Here is a 17,651-nt window from a genome sequence, read left to right as displayed (position 1 = left end):
GCTTTACTCATTCAGAATTTTATATTGTTCAAAGTAAATACAACATTAATAGTCTTTACCGACATATCTTCAACTTTCCTGTTAGAGGGTTTTTGTGGGGTGGGGTTAGTTTTTCTTTGTCCAGTTTGAGGGTCTAAAGTCAAAGGGTGTCAAATGTTGTGCTGTATAACCCCGTGAGGCTCATTTATAATTTAGGGCTATATAAACAACATTTGACCTGACTGCTTCAAAGGATACAGTATTTAAATCCTACCTTGTTCTTTTGTCCTTTTCTTTCCTTGGGACAAGCTTTTCTTGAATGGTTGACTCATTTATATCTGGACCTGAGAAAACAGCCTGTCTTTAGTCGGACACTGAAACAGCCACTTGGTTTTTAACTGCCTGGCTCAAAGTAATGAGTGAATGTCGACATTACCGACACTAGCATGTGCAAATACACATAATACAAGACATTTAAAGAAATTACTAAGCTTTCAATAGCTATTTTATGTTCTTTAGTCTTGTTCCTTCCTCACTAGTATCTCAACCAGTGGCAATAGAGTCGACGTTTCTTCTTAGATAAGAAACCATTATTGTACCACATCACACATTCTATTGCTATCAGCAAAAATCTCAAACTGCACCACCAGAATCCAATCCAGATACCGTGTCCCTGTGCCCTTGGTATTTAATGACATTTCTTTCTGTCCAGGAAAACATCAGTTCATCAGAGCGAACGTTTGGAAATGTTTGACTGTTTTATTTCTTTTTGAACACGGCCTCAACTGTAAAATTGGACCAGTGGTTTTTCAAGCAAAAACACATTTACTGTATTAAAGCTAATCCGAAAATTCGTGTTGTTATGACAACCAGACCTTTTCCAGACTAGGCTTTGGCCACATTACCTGTTTTATTTGTACGAGTGCGAGACACACAACTAACATCCCTGGAACAAAATGTGAACGTATAAACGGTTTCTGACTGAATTTATTTTCAGGGCACATTTCCTTTATTGTGTAAATCTCCGCCTCTAAACACAGTCAATTTCAGTGAAGCTCTCACACCATTATTATTCACAGAGGCCAAGTATGAAATGAGTTTCTTTCTTGACATCTTGACTGACAGCTCAACAAATGAGAAATCATTTGCTGTGAACAGAGCAGCCGCCTGCTTTAGGCAAAGATACCGCCTGTCTTGAAGGCAAATGGATGCCTGTGTGTTCGAATGGCTTTAAAAGCATTAAAACCACAAAGCAGGTCCGTCAGCCTCAAAGACAGTTTACAATATTTCTACATGGTTAAAGTTTTTGGACATTTTTATAAAGATGGTCAGACCAAGACAACAGACTTTGAGATATCTGCTATTAAATCTAGAGTACCTGACTTGGATTTGCTAGCTGGGAGTGTGTGTAGAAATACTTCACAGAGTGAAACTTCAAGACAAGCTTGTTACACAGAGGAAGTTTTTATGATGTGTTGCAGGGCAGCAACCACTCGGGCCAAACTGATCATTACAATAATGTTAAATGCTAAAACACAGTGTAACCGCAGCAGTAGCAGAAAAGAGTCATCACTCATCACACTCAGTCAGGTCAGTTAAAATGCAATAACCAACTTGCATAAAGTGCATTACTGTGTCTTTTTATACAGATGTTTAATATGCAAATTAAAAAAAAACAACAAAAAAAAACGGAACACGGAACACTGAAAATTCAGAAGAAATTTTAAGATTGTTGTATTCGGAGCCACTGATTCTTGCCTGTGGACTTTTAGACTTGCTAGTGCAGTTTGCTTGCACAGCTTTTAATGACTCTTTGTATTACATTTCTCTTGCATTTTGATTTGAACACTTTAATTATCTGCAGTTGATTCCTAATATCTGCCAATATCATCTTAGGCTACAAGATACATACAAACTCATTGTAAAAGTAATACAGGTACACATGTAACATCAACACATCACAGTTACCAAAGTAAGTAAAGGACTGACTTAATCGGTTACTTTGGTTCTGTAGAAAAGAGCTTAATATTTACTTAATATGAGACAATTATGTTCAGCTTGCTATGGGCATATAATGTTAGTGTGCACTGTATTTGTGTTACGTAACATATTCAGCCATCATTTCATGGCTACTTAGTGGCACTTTCATGGCAACAGAAGTGGGTGGAAATGCTTATTACTGTGATTTGTTCTACAAGACGTGGCAAATTGGGATATAAACTATTTTTGACTGTAAATATATATTCTGTACCTCCATTTATTATAAATGTGATACTATTAATCATTGTAGATAACATACACAATATTACAGGTGAGGAATAACCGCACTTCCAAAATGGTATATCACTGAAATGGGAATAAAAACACAGCAGTACAATAGAAAACAATACAGCAGCACAATCTATATGTACCATAGTGACTATAACATGGAAACCACACTCCAAATTGGATTGAAAGTACATTAGCTTAATAAACTCCATACAAGGAGGATGTCTGCTTTTCTTTGCATCAGTTTTAGCTAGGTGTACCCAATAAACTAACAAGAATGTATGTCCACTATCAGATACTGATGGCTGACAATGTCAACAAATGAACAAACTCTAATCACAACTGCTTTTAATATGTTAGAGCAACTTGGAGCAAGTAGAGATCACTTAGAACCTCACAGAGTGTCACACACACCTATTAAATGGGCAATAGTCATCACAACAAAGAGAACTGCTGCATTAACCCACAAAAACCCTGCTTTAGTACAATCAGGTGAACACAAATTAGGTGTAGCACATACGTGCTGTTCGCCTGCAAGAAGGGAAGGGAATGGCTCACTTTGCCAGTAATAGCGCTATGAGTGGTCAGTCTACATATCGTCCACTTTCACCATGCACACAGATGGGTGTGCATTCAAATGCAAAGCTAAAGATACATTTTATGTTACTTATCTAACCATTTATTGAATTAAATATTTCACCCTAATTAATGCCTGTTGTTCCCCTGGCTTAATAGGCAATACATGAAAGTTGTTTCTCTAACTCTCTTAGTAGCTGATTCAGGTGTGATGCTGCCATCTAGTGGCTCGAAATACTAACATTGTTGCTGCTGTCTTTTTCCTAAAAAGGCCCATTTTAGACTTTTACTCATTTTGACTGACTTTACCAACTTGAGGTCAGGAGTCACATTCAGGTATTTGTTTTAGTATTTGGATGTGTACAAAGCCTGTTTCCAGAGCTGTGGCTATGAAATCACTGTGGAAGTAAAAAGCTAAATAAAACTGCTTTAAACGAACAGCCAGAAATGTATCTTGTTAAAATATCACTTTAAAGGAAATTTATGTTATTGCAGGCAGAACAACACAGGAAAAGCAAAGATCACCCTTGATGAGAAGGCACAGGTTCACCTCCGCATCAGCTGCCAGACAAGAACGGGAAGTAGAAACACTGTGTATTTAGCAAAATAAGAAATTATTAAAGCAGCTTGACAATACAAGCCAGAATCAGATACTAAGAGGCCGTTAAGGTGATTCATACATGTACACACTTGCGTTTTCTTTTTCCAGATTGTTGACTAAAAGGTAAAGAGAATATACCAGACATGTTGATCTAATAAAAAAAACATAATTTTTTTTAATCGATGTATGCACGTTTAGCATCACATGCTACCACCAGGCAGATATATTGCAGCTGACTCCTTTTAAATAAAATTTTTAAAGTTTTTATTTTAAGCTTAAGTTAAAACATAGCAGGGAAATCTTTAGAGAACATCAGCTTCGAAGCAAGACTGCAGAGTCCATTTTATTTTTTTGCATGTAATTATCAGTGAGAAAAAAGCAATACTGTCCCATATCTATTCTAAATAATAATCGAATTACCCTGTACATCTCACATCAAACCAGAATGATCTACACTTATCAGGCAGGTGAACTGCATGCCAGCAGATTTACTAAAATCACTCAAAAAGTCTTTGGAAATATCCTCCAATGCACTGCAAAACAACTAAAATTTAAATTAATCTTGCATGTCATTTATTACTTTTTAGATTTACAAGTTATTTTCACATTTCTTTAAAAAAAGACTAACAACCATGTTACAGAAATGAATACACAGTGAAGGCAAACAACTGCAATTGTTGCTCAGTTCAGAAACCTTTTAGATGTTTAACCCACTAATCAGGACAGTTTCGAACTTTCCTTCTAAATGTTTCATGTTTAGGTCACTAACGAGAAACAAAATGCTGTGCTACAAACTCCAATAAGACAAAGAGAATAATTACGTTACCATTTTCAAACTATGTGTGAATAATCATGTATCTGTATCTATAGTAAAGATGATGAATGTAGGAGGAAATGACAGCCAAATAGAAAGGAATATTGTATGTACTATGTATACACAAACAGACACGCACGCATGCACGCACACTCAAACAAACAGGAAAAAGGGCAAACAACCGCAGTATTACTGTTTAAAAAGATTATTTAAGACAGACTTCAATCAACTGGAAATAGAGTTTGAAGATGAACAGGGAGGTAGATACATACACAGGGGAAAGACAGTACAGAAACAGTGAGAGATCATAGCAAATCCCTCTAGCTTATGATTCTTGTTAAAAATGGTCCTTTAATCAAAGAGGATCCAGATAATCTCATCTGTAATCTCTGTTAAAGTGCAGGAGTGGCGAGTGGCTCTGCCCTTTCCTGCCTCTCTGGATTTTAGCTGTCCTTAAAACAATGTTCAAGGCTTGCTCACTCACTAAGTTCATTGTTTTGTACTTGCTAATTGCCACTGCAGCATTGGCCACTGCGGCTCTGAGGAGCAGCTTCGTGTAGATCCACACCTGGCCTGGTCCGTCCCCCTTGTCCAGCCCCACCCTGAGGATCATTCTTCGGTAGCTTCTTTGCTACAGGAACAAACAGATAAAATTTTGCATCATCACTAGCAATAAACAAAGTTCCTTACTTCCCTTTATTCTAATAAAAAGAGATATCACTTAGGCAGAACTGCCCACAAGTCATTACGCACATTTAGATGAAACAGTTCTCCTACTAACCACCGGGGAGGTCACCCTAGAAGTACACACCTTCATGGGTTAGTTTTTTTTTTTTTCTGTATAAATTCAGACTGCCAGTAGCAGCGCTGAAGTGATGTAACCCAGTCAAGGGTCGTATGCATTTACAGTACAGTACCAATGGATGTGTTGGTTTCCGGCGAGCAGCTGACTTTTGTAATAGCTAACTTTCCTTCCACTCAAACTGGCACTAACGTGCCATATTTTTACAACCAGATTGAACTACAACATTTTGAACATCAGCACTCAGCTTGCTAAAATAAGGCTCTTTACTCTCTCAAGAAGGACAGTGAACACTGACTGGTCTGAAACAGAAAACACTGGATTAAAAATTACAAAGAGACTTAATTTGGACAAACCAATGGAAATGGGTGCTTTCTTACATTAAAAAATACCAAAACTTAAAGTGAGATAAAAGCAGTCCTAGACAAAAAATTAGAAGACCTTACAGCATAAATAGCTTAAATTCTCCACCATGACCTATGCATTGGCTCAATATTTGACTTAAAAACTGTGTTCTAAGAACCTCAATAAAGTTCCTTTAGTCCAAAAATGTGTTTTGAAATATGCAATTTGCTAATGAATAATAATAGGATGTGAGTACGCTTACTCACCAAGTTGTCTATTGTTACGCTTTGTTGAATTGCAAAAAGAAATGAACCATCTTAATACTAGTACCATCTTACTGTTCAGGTCAGTTCAGGAGAGTGGTTGCTCAGCCTTATTAGTGTCTAATTTGAGTGTTATACTAAAACTCCTGTGGCATAAGGAAAAATCTCACGTGAACTATGTACTTACCGATAGCCATAAAAATTTCATTGACGTTCATGGCAGTCTTGGCTGAGGTCTCCATGAAGAGTAGAGTGTTGTCATCAGCATATGCTTGCGCCTCCTGAGAACATTATTTAGGTATTGAGGCTCGTGTATATGAATCTACTACAGTGGCAAGATCAATACACATGATAAATTCAGGACAAAGCTTAAAATTACTGAACTGAAAAATAAAATATGTATTCTTATTTATGTGTTTTCATACCTGAAGCTCCACAGCTCTCTTGTTTGCGATGTCTGCTTTATTTCCAGCCAGGGCAATGACTATGTTGGGACTGGCTTGTCTTTGCAGCTCCTTCACCCAGTTTTTTGCTCGTGCAAAAGTATCCTAATCAAGCAACGAACTTTAATAGAATTGATCTGCCGCAGACTGTATAATGTTTTACTTTTACATATGTACAAAAATACATTTAGAAGTTGAACAACACTGGATGTTGACGTGACCTCAAAAAACTAATTTTGGACTAGATTTAATTTAATTTCAAAGACGGAAGCTATGACTGCAAGAAAGAAAAGAAAAACAAACAAAAAATATTCTACAATTTTCCTTGGTCATCAACATAGTTTGGCCTACAAATTGTCTAATAATAATAATAATAATAATAATAATAATAATAATAATAATAAGAGTCCTTCCTACACTGTTATCCTGCAGGTGAAACTCACCGCGTTGGTGATATCATAGACCACAATGGCTGCCTGTGCTCCTCTGTAGTACATTGGAGCCAAGCTGTGGTAGCGCTCTTGACCTGCTGTGTCCCAGATCTCAAACTTCACAGTGGTGTCATCCAGACAGACAGTCTGAGTAAGGAAGGCAGCTGAAGCAAGCAGACAAACACACATCAGTGTTTTAACTTTCAACCTTCCTGGATCATTTATGCAGTATGCCATTGGTTGTCACTTCATACCAACATCCCAAACATACTTTTGCTTGTTAGACCTGTTAGAATGAAGTCGGTTCCTGATATTTGATTCAGATAATTAGATAGATCAAGACACTTGTTTTGAGCATTTATTCCCTAACAAGGAACCTTATGAACAGTGACTTACTGAAGAACTGAAAGTTCCACGTTGTTAAAAGTGCCAGAACAATAGTAAGGAGGGGGGGGACAAATAAATTTAATTTATCTTGTTTTTATAAGCCACTTATTTGTTTCAAAAAACACTTTTAGAACCACAGATCAGGAACTTTAAATCATTTAGTGAACTACATCCTAAACATTTTCAATTAGCCTTGACCTATATGCCACAGCGTTTCCTATAAACCACATTGTCAGTTTCAAACAAGTTTCTAAAAGGTACTGCAGGACTGGGGTTTCCCTTCGGCATTAGATATCTATCTATGAGTACTGAACCTCAATACTGACCAAACTGTTCATATAACAACAAGTATTAATAACAATCAAGAAACTTTCATCAACTGTAGTCAAATCTGTATTTTTGACCAAACTGAACTAAATCTATTCTAACGTACAGTTGCTTATGTTTAGACATTTAAAACTGGAGAACTTTGGCCTGTTTGACAAATTCTAACAATTTTATATAAATAACGCTATTAACATTTTATTTTTTTTCACAGACTAGCAACACATTTCTGTCTTACCTCCAATGGTACTCTCCTGGAACTCATGAAACTGGCCTTTGACAAAGCGCAGCACTAAGCTGGACTTGCCCACTGCTGACTCCCCCAGCAGCACCAGTTTGAACTGGCAAATTTTGTTTGTGGCTGTGGCACCATTAGGCCTAGTCACTCCGCCACCACGTCCAGCCATTGACAAAATCAGAGACAGTTATGGATGAGATGGCCTTAAACTACAGAGTGTAGTGACGGGAGCAAAGTCGGGACCCACAGGCACTGATGGTTAACAAGGTTGAAGAACCAGATGGGGCATACAAAGGTGGAGCAACACAGTTTACCTTTAAAACATAAAATTAAAAAAACAGTGATAATTATGACAAAAAGGATAAGATAACAGAGCTGTTCATGTTGCAGATTTGTTTCACATGCTAAATAATATTTTTTTTTATTGAATTACAGCCCTATTACACTGTTTTTCATATAAATCTTATTTTCAAAGTCTGAATCCTTTTGCAATATATTTCCCCCAATAACAACTGAACGCTAAAATTGCAGTACTACAGCAGAGACACAGTCTAAATTTCTAACAGTTTTGTAAAACTGATCAACTCAATTATTCGACAAAATGTTTTGTGGTACTGAAACTTTATATCTGTGGGTTTTTTTTTTAAACAGTCGTCTTCATGCCTGTACATAAAGAACTGATATATTTAGCTATAGGATAAAAAAAAAACACACATCTTCAAGTACTGTAGAGTTAGTAAATGTAGCATCTGTGTTTATGTAAAACTTTACTATCACTACTAAAGCTTCATAAACCCTGAAATACAGATAGCCTATCAGTACCAGGCTTACAAATCCATCACTGGTCCACTAATAATATTTCAGAGTTTGAAGAGCAACCCTTTGTAGTACGCTTGCTGCACAGTGGTGTAAATAAAACCTATAACAGGCCAGACGCCTTCCAATGTTTAAAAGTTCATCATGAAACACTGCCGATTTTAACACGGACCTTAATACCATGTCATGTTTTAATAGTCAACATTACATTCCACATTCATATTTTATGTTAGGATACAGCAGCAACAAGCCTGATAACAAACAAACTGATAACAAGCCTGCTGAGCCTAACTTTGACCACTGCTCAACCGGACGAAAACAAAACCAACAAGTTAGCTCCGAGGCTAAGGCTAAGAGAGACGCTGGCATCGGCTGACATTAAAAAAACTAAAAGGAAACAAATAGAACGTTAGACTTCTTACCAGTAACAAATAGCAACCTCCACGACGCCCTTTTAACTGTCAATTACATAAGTGTGGTTCTTCAATAATAGTAATTCTCTCTTTCTCCCCAAACACTTTAATTTCAGAGTACTAGATGTTTCCGCCTTGAGTAACTAAATCACTTCCTAGATCCACCTGCCATGTGATGCATGACACAGCCAATCAAATAAGAAGAAAATAAAGCGTCACAAGAAACCAACTCACTGCCACTGCCTTCTGAAAGTGGTCACACCTCTTCACTTTTTGCACATTTGGATGTTGCAAATTTAATTGTAATTAAAAAAAAAAAGCAAATATTTCTACTTTAATCTACACACTCATATTGTAAACATATTTTTAGAAATTAAGAAATGTCTTGAAGTCTTCTTGGGTAACCACTACAAGCGTCTCAAACCTGAATTTGGGATCTTTATCTAATTTTTCCTGACATTTTCAGACCTCCATCTTCAGATCTATTTACTTATAATCTCTGGCTGTAGTTTCTGTTTACATGCTATGGAATAATCAACAACAAAAACAATCATAAAGTAAACATTGTAAACATGGCTTTTTATATACTGGGACTTGTTTCAGTATCTTATCAACCACAAGATGGCGCAATGTGATAAAGAAAGAAAAAAACTTAGCAACGTGTGATTAGAGTCATGTGATGCTTTATCAGTATACCCTGAAAGAAGCGGATTTCTCACAGGATGCTTTAGTCTCTTTAAAAACAAAAGCAGTATTTAGGATAAAAAATACAGTCGTATTGTGAGAAGTACTATCTTAAAACTGTACTGTGTAATGAAGTAATAGTAATAAATTTAAACGTGAAACATGAAATAGTTGCAGCTAATTAATCTTTATTAAAGCAGAGCATGCTATCTGACAGTATATTGTTCTTTGGAAGATGTGTTCTATGAACTTTCTTTGTTGCACAGATCAAACCTGCAGCTACGACAAGATATATTGCCTGGCTGATTCAAATGTGAGCAGAACTGTGATAACATGCAACCCGTGGAGTGGGTGGGTCCTATTTCAAGATGGAGACAGAACAGATTTTCAGTCAAAATAATGATTCTGTCTTCAGACAAATGTCTCGAAAGAGGCATTTACTCACTTGATTCAACATAGATAATGAGGTTACCACAGACATCAAGTGGACGGTTGCAGGTCTCAATGGGATCTGGACAGATACGATTGCCTCCACAGTGACACTTCAAGCCTTCACCTGGTTAAAACAAATAAAAATCAAGTTATATACTGGGCCTTTACACTGCCACAAACTGTCATTTAAATCTTAAAAACATACACATACTGTATAAATGAAAATATTAATTAACAGATAACAGTTTCAAAGAGGCCAAACTTGTCTTTTTGGTGAAACCAAGTGCAGACTTTGAGTTTTACTCACTCTGGCTGACAACCAACAAGACCAAAACAGCGAGAATCACAGTCTTCATGTTTTCACGTCGCGCTCACAATTATCTGCATGAACAAAGTAAAGGTAGTTTGAGCAAGTGTGAGAAAATCAAACCCTTTAAATTAGGAACTGCATCACATCTCACCTGGTAAACTGTCCTTCTGTAGAACATGTGCTACAGCACCAGATTGCTGGCTTCTTACTTATCTGGTTTGGTTACACAATCACTGTATTTCCAGTATATTATTAACTTTAAAATGGCCATCTGGGTTTTGGGTCCTCCTGGGTCCTGGAAAAACACAATATGATGCATCTGATTCCCCTTTGAGAACTCACTAATATTTGTCATATTTAGCACCAAAGTTTGTGCCCCTGCCTGACAATGTGAGGCATCATCCCAAAGGTTGTGTTTTAAAACATTTTTAAACAATACAGCAATGATTTAGCCTTGAAATTGTTATTTGTCAACACATTTTTAGCTGGAAATGTTGTGATGACAGATGTGGTGAAAAGTGAGCTTCCTCAGAATGAGAGAAACTGGTTTGCAACAATAACCAAAATGAATGAAAATCAACAGACAAAAAAGCAATATTTTGAAAGGAGAAGAGAAAATAGATTCAGAAATTGCATTGAACTTTGATTCAGGATCATGATATAAAACAAAAAGCAAATCTCCAAGTAGAAATTGGAAGATACTGAGATGAGCAAAACTGAATTTGAAAAAATCTAGACAAAATATAATAATATAAAACCAAACATAACTTCCAAATTCTGAAAGCTCTTTCATCTCTGCATCAAATGTCTGATGTCCTCTTTCTCCCCTTTCCAAACTGGCAGTTATCAGTATCACAAATAGCTCGTAGTGTCATTTCTGCAAGCACAAAGGAGGACACATTTCAGGGAAGTAAATACCAAGGTATCAAAAACCCAGATGGTGTTGGCTACTGGAACTATCAAATTAAATGTACAGTTAATCTTTGGATATTTTAAAAAGTACAATTTGCCAACAATAATCCATTTCCTCTTCTCTGTGAAACAATGTGATAAAGTGATATTGTAGCCTACTTATTGTATTCTATTGGACTTATTCCATTATGTCCAGTCCTGCAACTCATATTATTATCCTTTTAATATTGGTTTTATTATGAAGTGACTGCAGTGGATTATCATCTTGCTGTATTTTGCTTCTGTAGCTTCTGTGACTGTATAAAGACATTCACACACAGTGCATTTTGTTTCTGTTTTTTATCGTCAATCAGATTATTTACCCTGGTTTTAAAAGCTTACACTACATTGACCAGAGGTGAGAGACCCAGAGACCCACACACTGGTTTAGATTGAGCTTAAACCTCAATTAACTCCTCTTTCTGAACTACCTGACTGTATCTGTTTACAATATTAAGCCCAGTTTCATGTTAAGTTAAATTGTCATTGGCAATGTTGTAATGGTTGAATCATATTAGCTCAGTTGATCTATTTGTTAAATTCACTTACAAAGAACAAAAACATTTGTTCTTAGTGTAAAAGTGAAATGACAAGTAAATGATTGAGTCAGTTCTAAGACAATAGTTAATAAATAGTTATTAAAAACATATAATAGCATATACTGCATAAATGATAAAAACTAATGGAGAAAGAATAAAGGAATATAAAGGCTTAAAAAAAGAAAACATAAATGTAAAAACCTGCTCTTTTGCTTTTTGTCACATGGCAGCACTACAGCAAATACGATTTGTTTGTTTTGACTCATTTCAAATCACTTGCCCTTTAAAGCAGCTGGCAGCTGGAAAACTATAGAAAAAGTTAAAAGATCAGTATGAAAAGTATCTTGTTGTGTTTATTTTTTATGATCATTACTTTTCACTACTTCCCCAGCTTGTCCAGCTTCAAATATGAGGCTGGCACGGCCATTGTCATGTCTCAACAGCGACACCTCAAAGCCTCACCTTCCCAATGAGGCTCTGCAATTCCATTTAATTGTGGCTAAAACAGACTGCAGGCCTGTAGATTCACTTTATTCCTTGTCTCAGCACAGCAGTCTCTGCATGAGGCAGAAGGATGAGCATATAAGCCACCACATTTTCCTAATTAAATGTCAGAGCTATTTTATGATCCACACATTCAGAAACATACAAAATATATCCAGCCTGATTAATCTGCTATTGGAGGCCTGCTACCCTGCAATAGTTTCCCTTTTATTCAGTTTTATTGCAATATTATAACATTATCATGGCTTTTCTAGCCTGATTTTCAAGCTCAGACTGCATGACATTGCAGATTATTAGAACAATAGATGATAATAACACACAAACAAAACATTGTTACTGCTAATAATTACAGTGTTGGGTCCTTGTTTTCCTTTAAGTTTTAATTAAAACAAATGAGATCTGGTCTCTGACCCATTTCGTGTATAATTAAATGTTGCAATCATCATCAAAACTTCAGTATGTCACACCAGGTCATACTCTATGTCCTTGTTTTTGTTGGACAGAACAGACAAACTGATGTTGACAAGAGAGACCTGTTGAAACTGAGCCAGTGGAGATAAAACTAATTCAAACACGAATCATCAGCCCTGAGGGACGCAATGCAATAATAAAACTAACAATAAAGTTAAGAAATTTTAATGCTGATGAACCTTTTGCTAAATTTCTTGTCTGAGTAGTTTCATTTACAAGTTACCCTCTTGGTAAATACATCAAAAATCAGATTTAGAGTCAAGTCAGTGTAAAACTGCAAATCCTTTTTTTTTAAAAAAAGCCGACTGGTAACTTTATATGTTGTTTTGTTCTCTGCAGAGACATCATATCAAGAGCAAGGTCACTCAAGACTTTTGTTTTTTTTTATCAGAGCAGACAAACAGGATCCGAATGGAGAAAACATACTGTAAGTTGCCTCAAGTCCAAACACAATGTACCTGTGCTTTTTACTTTGTAATTATACCCTTTGAAATTCTATTTTATTGTAGCAACATAAACTTACAAAGTTGTAGACCAGTGTCTTTATCCATAGACATCAACCTGTCAAACACTGTGAACACATGAAAAACATCTTTAACTCATTTTAAAGTATCTGAACTCAAGTTCTTCTAAAGCCTTGTCACAAATATTTGGATTTGGACCTGTATGTCTTTCTGGGTATAAATCATAATTGGTCTAAAGTTACAGTAAAACATTTGTGCAAATGTATTAAACTGCATGCCGAACCCATCACACATTTTACTTATTGTGTTTCCTTTGACAGAAAAAAACTAGCATGACACCATATTAAAAGGAAACATCAATCATTTTTTGCACACTTTATTATGTCAGCCAAGGAGAAACCATTCAAAAAGAGTAACATTCTTGAGTAATCTGACTATTGTATGAGTAGGAGTTGATGTCAAGGAGGCATTCATATTTTAATAGTAATAACAGTAGTACACATTTCATAGGACCACCCATTCAGTTAAATATGTACAATTACTTATGTTTGATGTGTCCACAGCTGTGGATGTTAATATAATTCTAGATCCTCGAGAAAGAAAATTCCAAGTTTTTAAAAGTTCTCTTTTGTAGAGGACAATTACACCTATTTTATAGCGTTATATTTAATACAGTGTGGAGGAGAACAGAAAATGTGTGAAAGATTAGGAGGCAGTAATATTTGTTAATTAACAACTAAATATATACATTGATTATGTTTAAGTTTTCAGCAGCTAAGCCATGTTTAACTACTGTATCTGTACTGTAGATCCTTGAGAAAGATTTTTTAATCTTTCAAAGTTCTTTATTTTGGGGACCAACTGAATTTATTTCATAGCTATATATTCACTGCATTGGTGAGGTAATAATAGGTAATGTATTTAGATCTCCTGAAAGACCATTTGGAGAGCATAAAAAGGCAATATTTGATGGAATTTAAATTGAAATAATAATATATTATGTAGTGCATACATTTGTGTAGAGACTGGACATAAGATATTCAAATTCAGAAATGAAAAAAGGTGCTGAACTGAGGAAACATTCAATTTAAAACAATAAACAATCTGAGCTGTGTGATGCACATAGTCTATTACCTAAATGCAAGTTGAAGTATGTGCCATTTTGCTCTGTACTACATATTAAAACATCAACCCTCTGACCTGTCATATAAATACAGTATCTGTGTACAAAGTCAACAGGTTATCATGTAGAATGCTTACACATTAATTTAGAAACCTTTTCCTTAGGAAAAAGAATAAATAGTTTTACCATGCAAGGAGGTAACAGTTACTATCAACTGCAAATTGCTCTGAGGAGTTTGGAAAAAAATATACAGCATATACTGGAACTTACTGTTGTGAAGCTTTTCTAATTACTTCTTTAAAAACACTTTAGTAAAGCCAAGGTAATGCACAAATTACATGCTTTTGCATAGAAATGGTGTAAACTGGAATGAAGTGACGGTGAGAGTCTGTCCCTGAAACCAGTACAGTTTAGTCTATGAGGTCCTGACACCACGACTGCTCTGTGCTTGCTGTGTGAAAGTCGTTGCTGGACCTTTGTGATGACAAACTCTCACTGTCCTTGCTCTCGACAGAACTCCCATTCCCCAGTAGGCACTCCATACTGGGGTGGTCCATGGCAGATAGGTGGCCCAGTGGGAGAATGGGCTCAAGGGCATCTGACTGTGGCAATTCTGAATCCAGGGTGGATATTAGAGGGTGACTGAGCAATTCAGGTAAAGAGGCAGAAGAAAGGTACCTTGAGGGCTGTGGGTCCTCGATTTGGAAGATGGAAGTGTCCTGGGTCAGATCTTGAGATGTCGGTGCAGACCCCAGAACACCAATGTCTTGTTGTGAAGTTTGTGATCTGTTTCGAAGAGACTCAGACGGTGGGTAGCGATGATGGTAAGAGCTTGGTAACAGGTCAAGCAGGCTCTGAGTGGACATACCTGTAGGGGCACTTGGCAAAAGGCAGGAGTGCTCATCAAGAGATGGGCTGGTCCACAGATGTGTCGTCAGGCTCTCACAGCTATGATGTAAATCTAATCTTGAAGCAGAGTTTACAGATCGGGGTGGGTGGGACTTAGCAGGTGGCATAGAGGAAGGAAGCAGGTGGCTGCTTTCTGTTTGAGCTTCAGAAGCTCCACTATAGGTGACGTGGTCAGCAGGTGAGACAATTTGCTTGCTGTGGTCTTCGGGGCTCACAGGAACATTAAGGAGGTGATAAGGTGGAGCTAGGTTAAATGGCATGCCATTGTTGGAGACTGTGGAAGAGCTGGACACTATATGCATGCTATAAGGGCAGGACGCGTTATGGTGATGCAAAGATAAGTGGTCCTGGAGGAGATGCATCATATTGTGCAGGCCCTTTGTAAGCTCAGATACTTCCTGGTTTAGCATGCCCATCTGTGTAGAGAATGCAAACAGTTCAGCAATGTCACTAAAAGTCATGGAGCAAATTCTTTCTTAACTTGTATTTTCTATTACTACTTTTAGCAAATACAGCAAAGTTCACAAAAACGCGATAAAGTACAAAAAGCTGTTCTTCCTATTTAAGGTTTAACCCCAAGAATCCAGACGACTTCTCAAAGAAAAACAAAACAAGTATAATCCACAATGACTCTAAGAAACAACTCCTTTTGAACTGATGAGATTAAGAGAATCACAGACAAAGGTAACTGACACAAACAGGGAACAAAGGAGACACAAAACTGAATAGAAGCGAGAGAAATAAGAAATGGGCCCAAGAAGGGCCACAACTACAGCTGAGCTATTGTCAAACATTATTTTCTTTACATCGTCGAGTCAGCACTCCTGACTATCCTCTGCACTGCAGAAGTGCCCTGCTGATTAATTAATATCTACTTCACACAGCACCTACCTGGGCCCATCTGGATGCTCTCACTGCACCTGCATTTGCTCTATTTACATTCAGATTAAAAGCACAGCGACAGACTAAGATATAAGGCAGAAATTGAGTCTATTTAATCTCATGGTAAGTTTCTGGCTGTAAATGTACCACCATGACTAGTAAGGAATAAAACACAAGAAACATGTTTACAGGGATGGTCTTCACTGGAGATAGGCTGTATTTATTTATCCCAGAATCATTCACGCTTGATGTGTGTTAGTTGGTGAGAAAGATACAGAGCATACTTGATTTGGATCTAGGTCCCTGACCAGCCACCCAGGGCCACTTTGGTGCCGAGCCCGGATAAAATGGGAGGGTTGCGGCACAAAGGGCGTCCTGCGTAAAAATTCAAATCAACTTGTGGCGACCCCGTAATGGGTCAAGCCAAAAGTCGTTGATCTTTGTTAAGAATTGTACGTTACCTTTTGGTTGAGCTGACTGATGCTCTGCCTGACATCCTCTGTCTCCTGCAGCAGGGTGATGTTAGCCTGTGTGGAGTCTGGAGAAATGAGGAGAAGGAGGGAGAAGTAAGTAGCTGACTTATTAGCACATCCTGAGAATTTAACAGTATTGATATGAAATAGAAAACAATAAGGTGTGACGCATCTGTAATTTACTGTATATGTATCCATATATACCTGTGTGTTGAATGTGTGGTATGTGTAATGGATGGAGACAATATTTATGTCCTATTTTGTTCACACAGTGCCAGAAAGGTGTTTCATAGTTCCATAAAACAGTGTCAATTACTCACAAAATAGTATTTATTCTATTCCATCAAAATCTGAAGCTGCATTCTAAACCACTTCTAAGCACTTTAACTACATATGTACTGTAGTATCTCACGAAGATTGCTATTTTGTACTGTTGTGCATCAGTTTCCTAAACACTTATTGTATATTAAAATAAATTACTTGGCAGTCATCATCAGTAAAAGCTCAGGTCTGATAAACCCTGCTTTCACCTCAGATATCCTTAGCCTGTTCTCCGCTTCTATGGACATCTGACTGTCATTTCATTCCTCTGCTCTCATATTTCCCGAGAAAGAGGCATGGCAGCATTGTGGTATCCACTGCTTGAACTTAGTTTACCACCAACCATGTGGCACTCGGGTGAACTTCGCTGCTGGAGGTGGTTTGGCTTACCTTGGGTGCTACCTCCTGTACTGGCTTTAGGCCCGCTGTGCTCTATGTTGAAATGGAACGTGTGCCCATTGTCTTCGATGCCATCTACAACCCTGGTGGGAGGGGGTAAACAGCAGGGAAGCTGCAGTTAATGTAACAGTAGAGCTTTTTTTAATTATCATCATAGGCTATCAGGCAACACAGGTATGTGCCACGAGAGCTGCTGCTGGCAGAGGCCCATGTTCCTTTGAACATGAGGAGAAGAGCCCAGTCTGGAGGGAGGACACCTGAGCTCTCTGAACCAGTGCTTACCCATATCTAGGACTTACTGGATGACTTAGGTATACATTATGAATATAGACGGCTGGGGCTAGATGATAAGACAATAATGAAATGCAGTGACATCTGCTGAAATTTGAAATGCAGCTTTGCTTCATTTATATCAAACAGATGATGGAGGTTTCTGTAGCATGACTTTGGGCATCCATCAGTGTGACACTAGGCATTAGGCTACTTGGA

At 37.3% G+C, this 17,651-nt stretch overlaps 2 protein-coding genes across 2 annotated transcripts in view; both read right to left on the bottom strand.

The window, feature by feature from the left end:
- Window positions 1–948: 948 nt before the first annotated feature.
- Window positions 949–9,499, bottom strand: LOC137105751 (ras-related protein Rab-5C-like). Its single transcript, XM_067488315.1, has 6 exons — window positions 8,710–9,499; window positions 7,472–7,785; window positions 6,535–6,686; window positions 6,074–6,196; window positions 5,836–5,929; window positions 949–4,869 (listed from the first exon to the last, which is right to left on the bottom strand). Exons 2-6 carry the CDS (start codon window positions 7,638–7,640, stop codon window positions 4,745–4,747), a joined length of 663 nt encoding a protein of 220 aa, XP_067344416.1. The 5' UTR covers window positions 7,641–7,785; window positions 8,710–9,499; the 3' UTR covers window positions 949–4,744.
- A 3,916-nt stretch (window positions 9,500–13,415) lies between these two features.
- The window catches only part of kcnh4b (potassium voltage-gated channel, subfamily H (eag-related), member 4b), a 36,849-nt gene continuing 32,613 nt past the window's right edge, over window positions 13,416–17,651 (bottom strand). The window contains exons 14-16 of the mRNA XM_067489078.1: window positions 17,154–17,245; window positions 16,431–16,507; window positions 13,416–15,503 (exon numbers count right to left, since the gene is read on the bottom strand). Coding sequence (XP_067345179.1) covers window positions 14,589–15,503; window positions 16,431–16,507; window positions 17,154–17,245 — 1,084 coding nt within the window. The 3' untranslated portion in view covers window positions 13,416–14,588. The remainder of the gene's footprint in view (window positions 15,504–16,430; window positions 16,508–17,153; window positions 17,246–17,651) is intronic.

The sequence above is a fragment of the Channa argus genome, chromosome 20 (genome assembly GCF_033026475.1).
Source record: "Channa argus isolate prfri chromosome 20, Channa argus male v1.0, whole genome shotgun sequence".
Lineage (NCBI taxonomy): Eukaryota > Metazoa > Chordata > Actinopteri > Anabantiformes > Channidae > Channa > Channa argus.
The sequence above is the reverse complement of the archived record's forward strand: the minus strand, read 5'-3'. Positions and strand labels throughout refer to the sequence as shown.

Excerpts from the sequence above, each read along its gene's own strand:
- LOC137105751 (XM_067488315.1), bottom strand. The coding sequence starts at position 7,640 with ATGGCTGGACGTGGTGGCGGAGTGACTAGGCCTAATGGTGCCACAGCC. Across the intron at positions 5,930-6,073 it reads AGAGAGCTGTGGAGCTTCAG|GAGGCGCAAGCATATGCTGA; the intron begins GTATGAAAACAC and ends TAATGTTCTCAG. Across the intron at positions 4,870-5,835 it reads TGAAATTTTTATGGCTATCG|CAAAGAAGCTACCGAAGAAT; the intron begins GTAAGTACATAG and ends TTGTTCCTGTAG.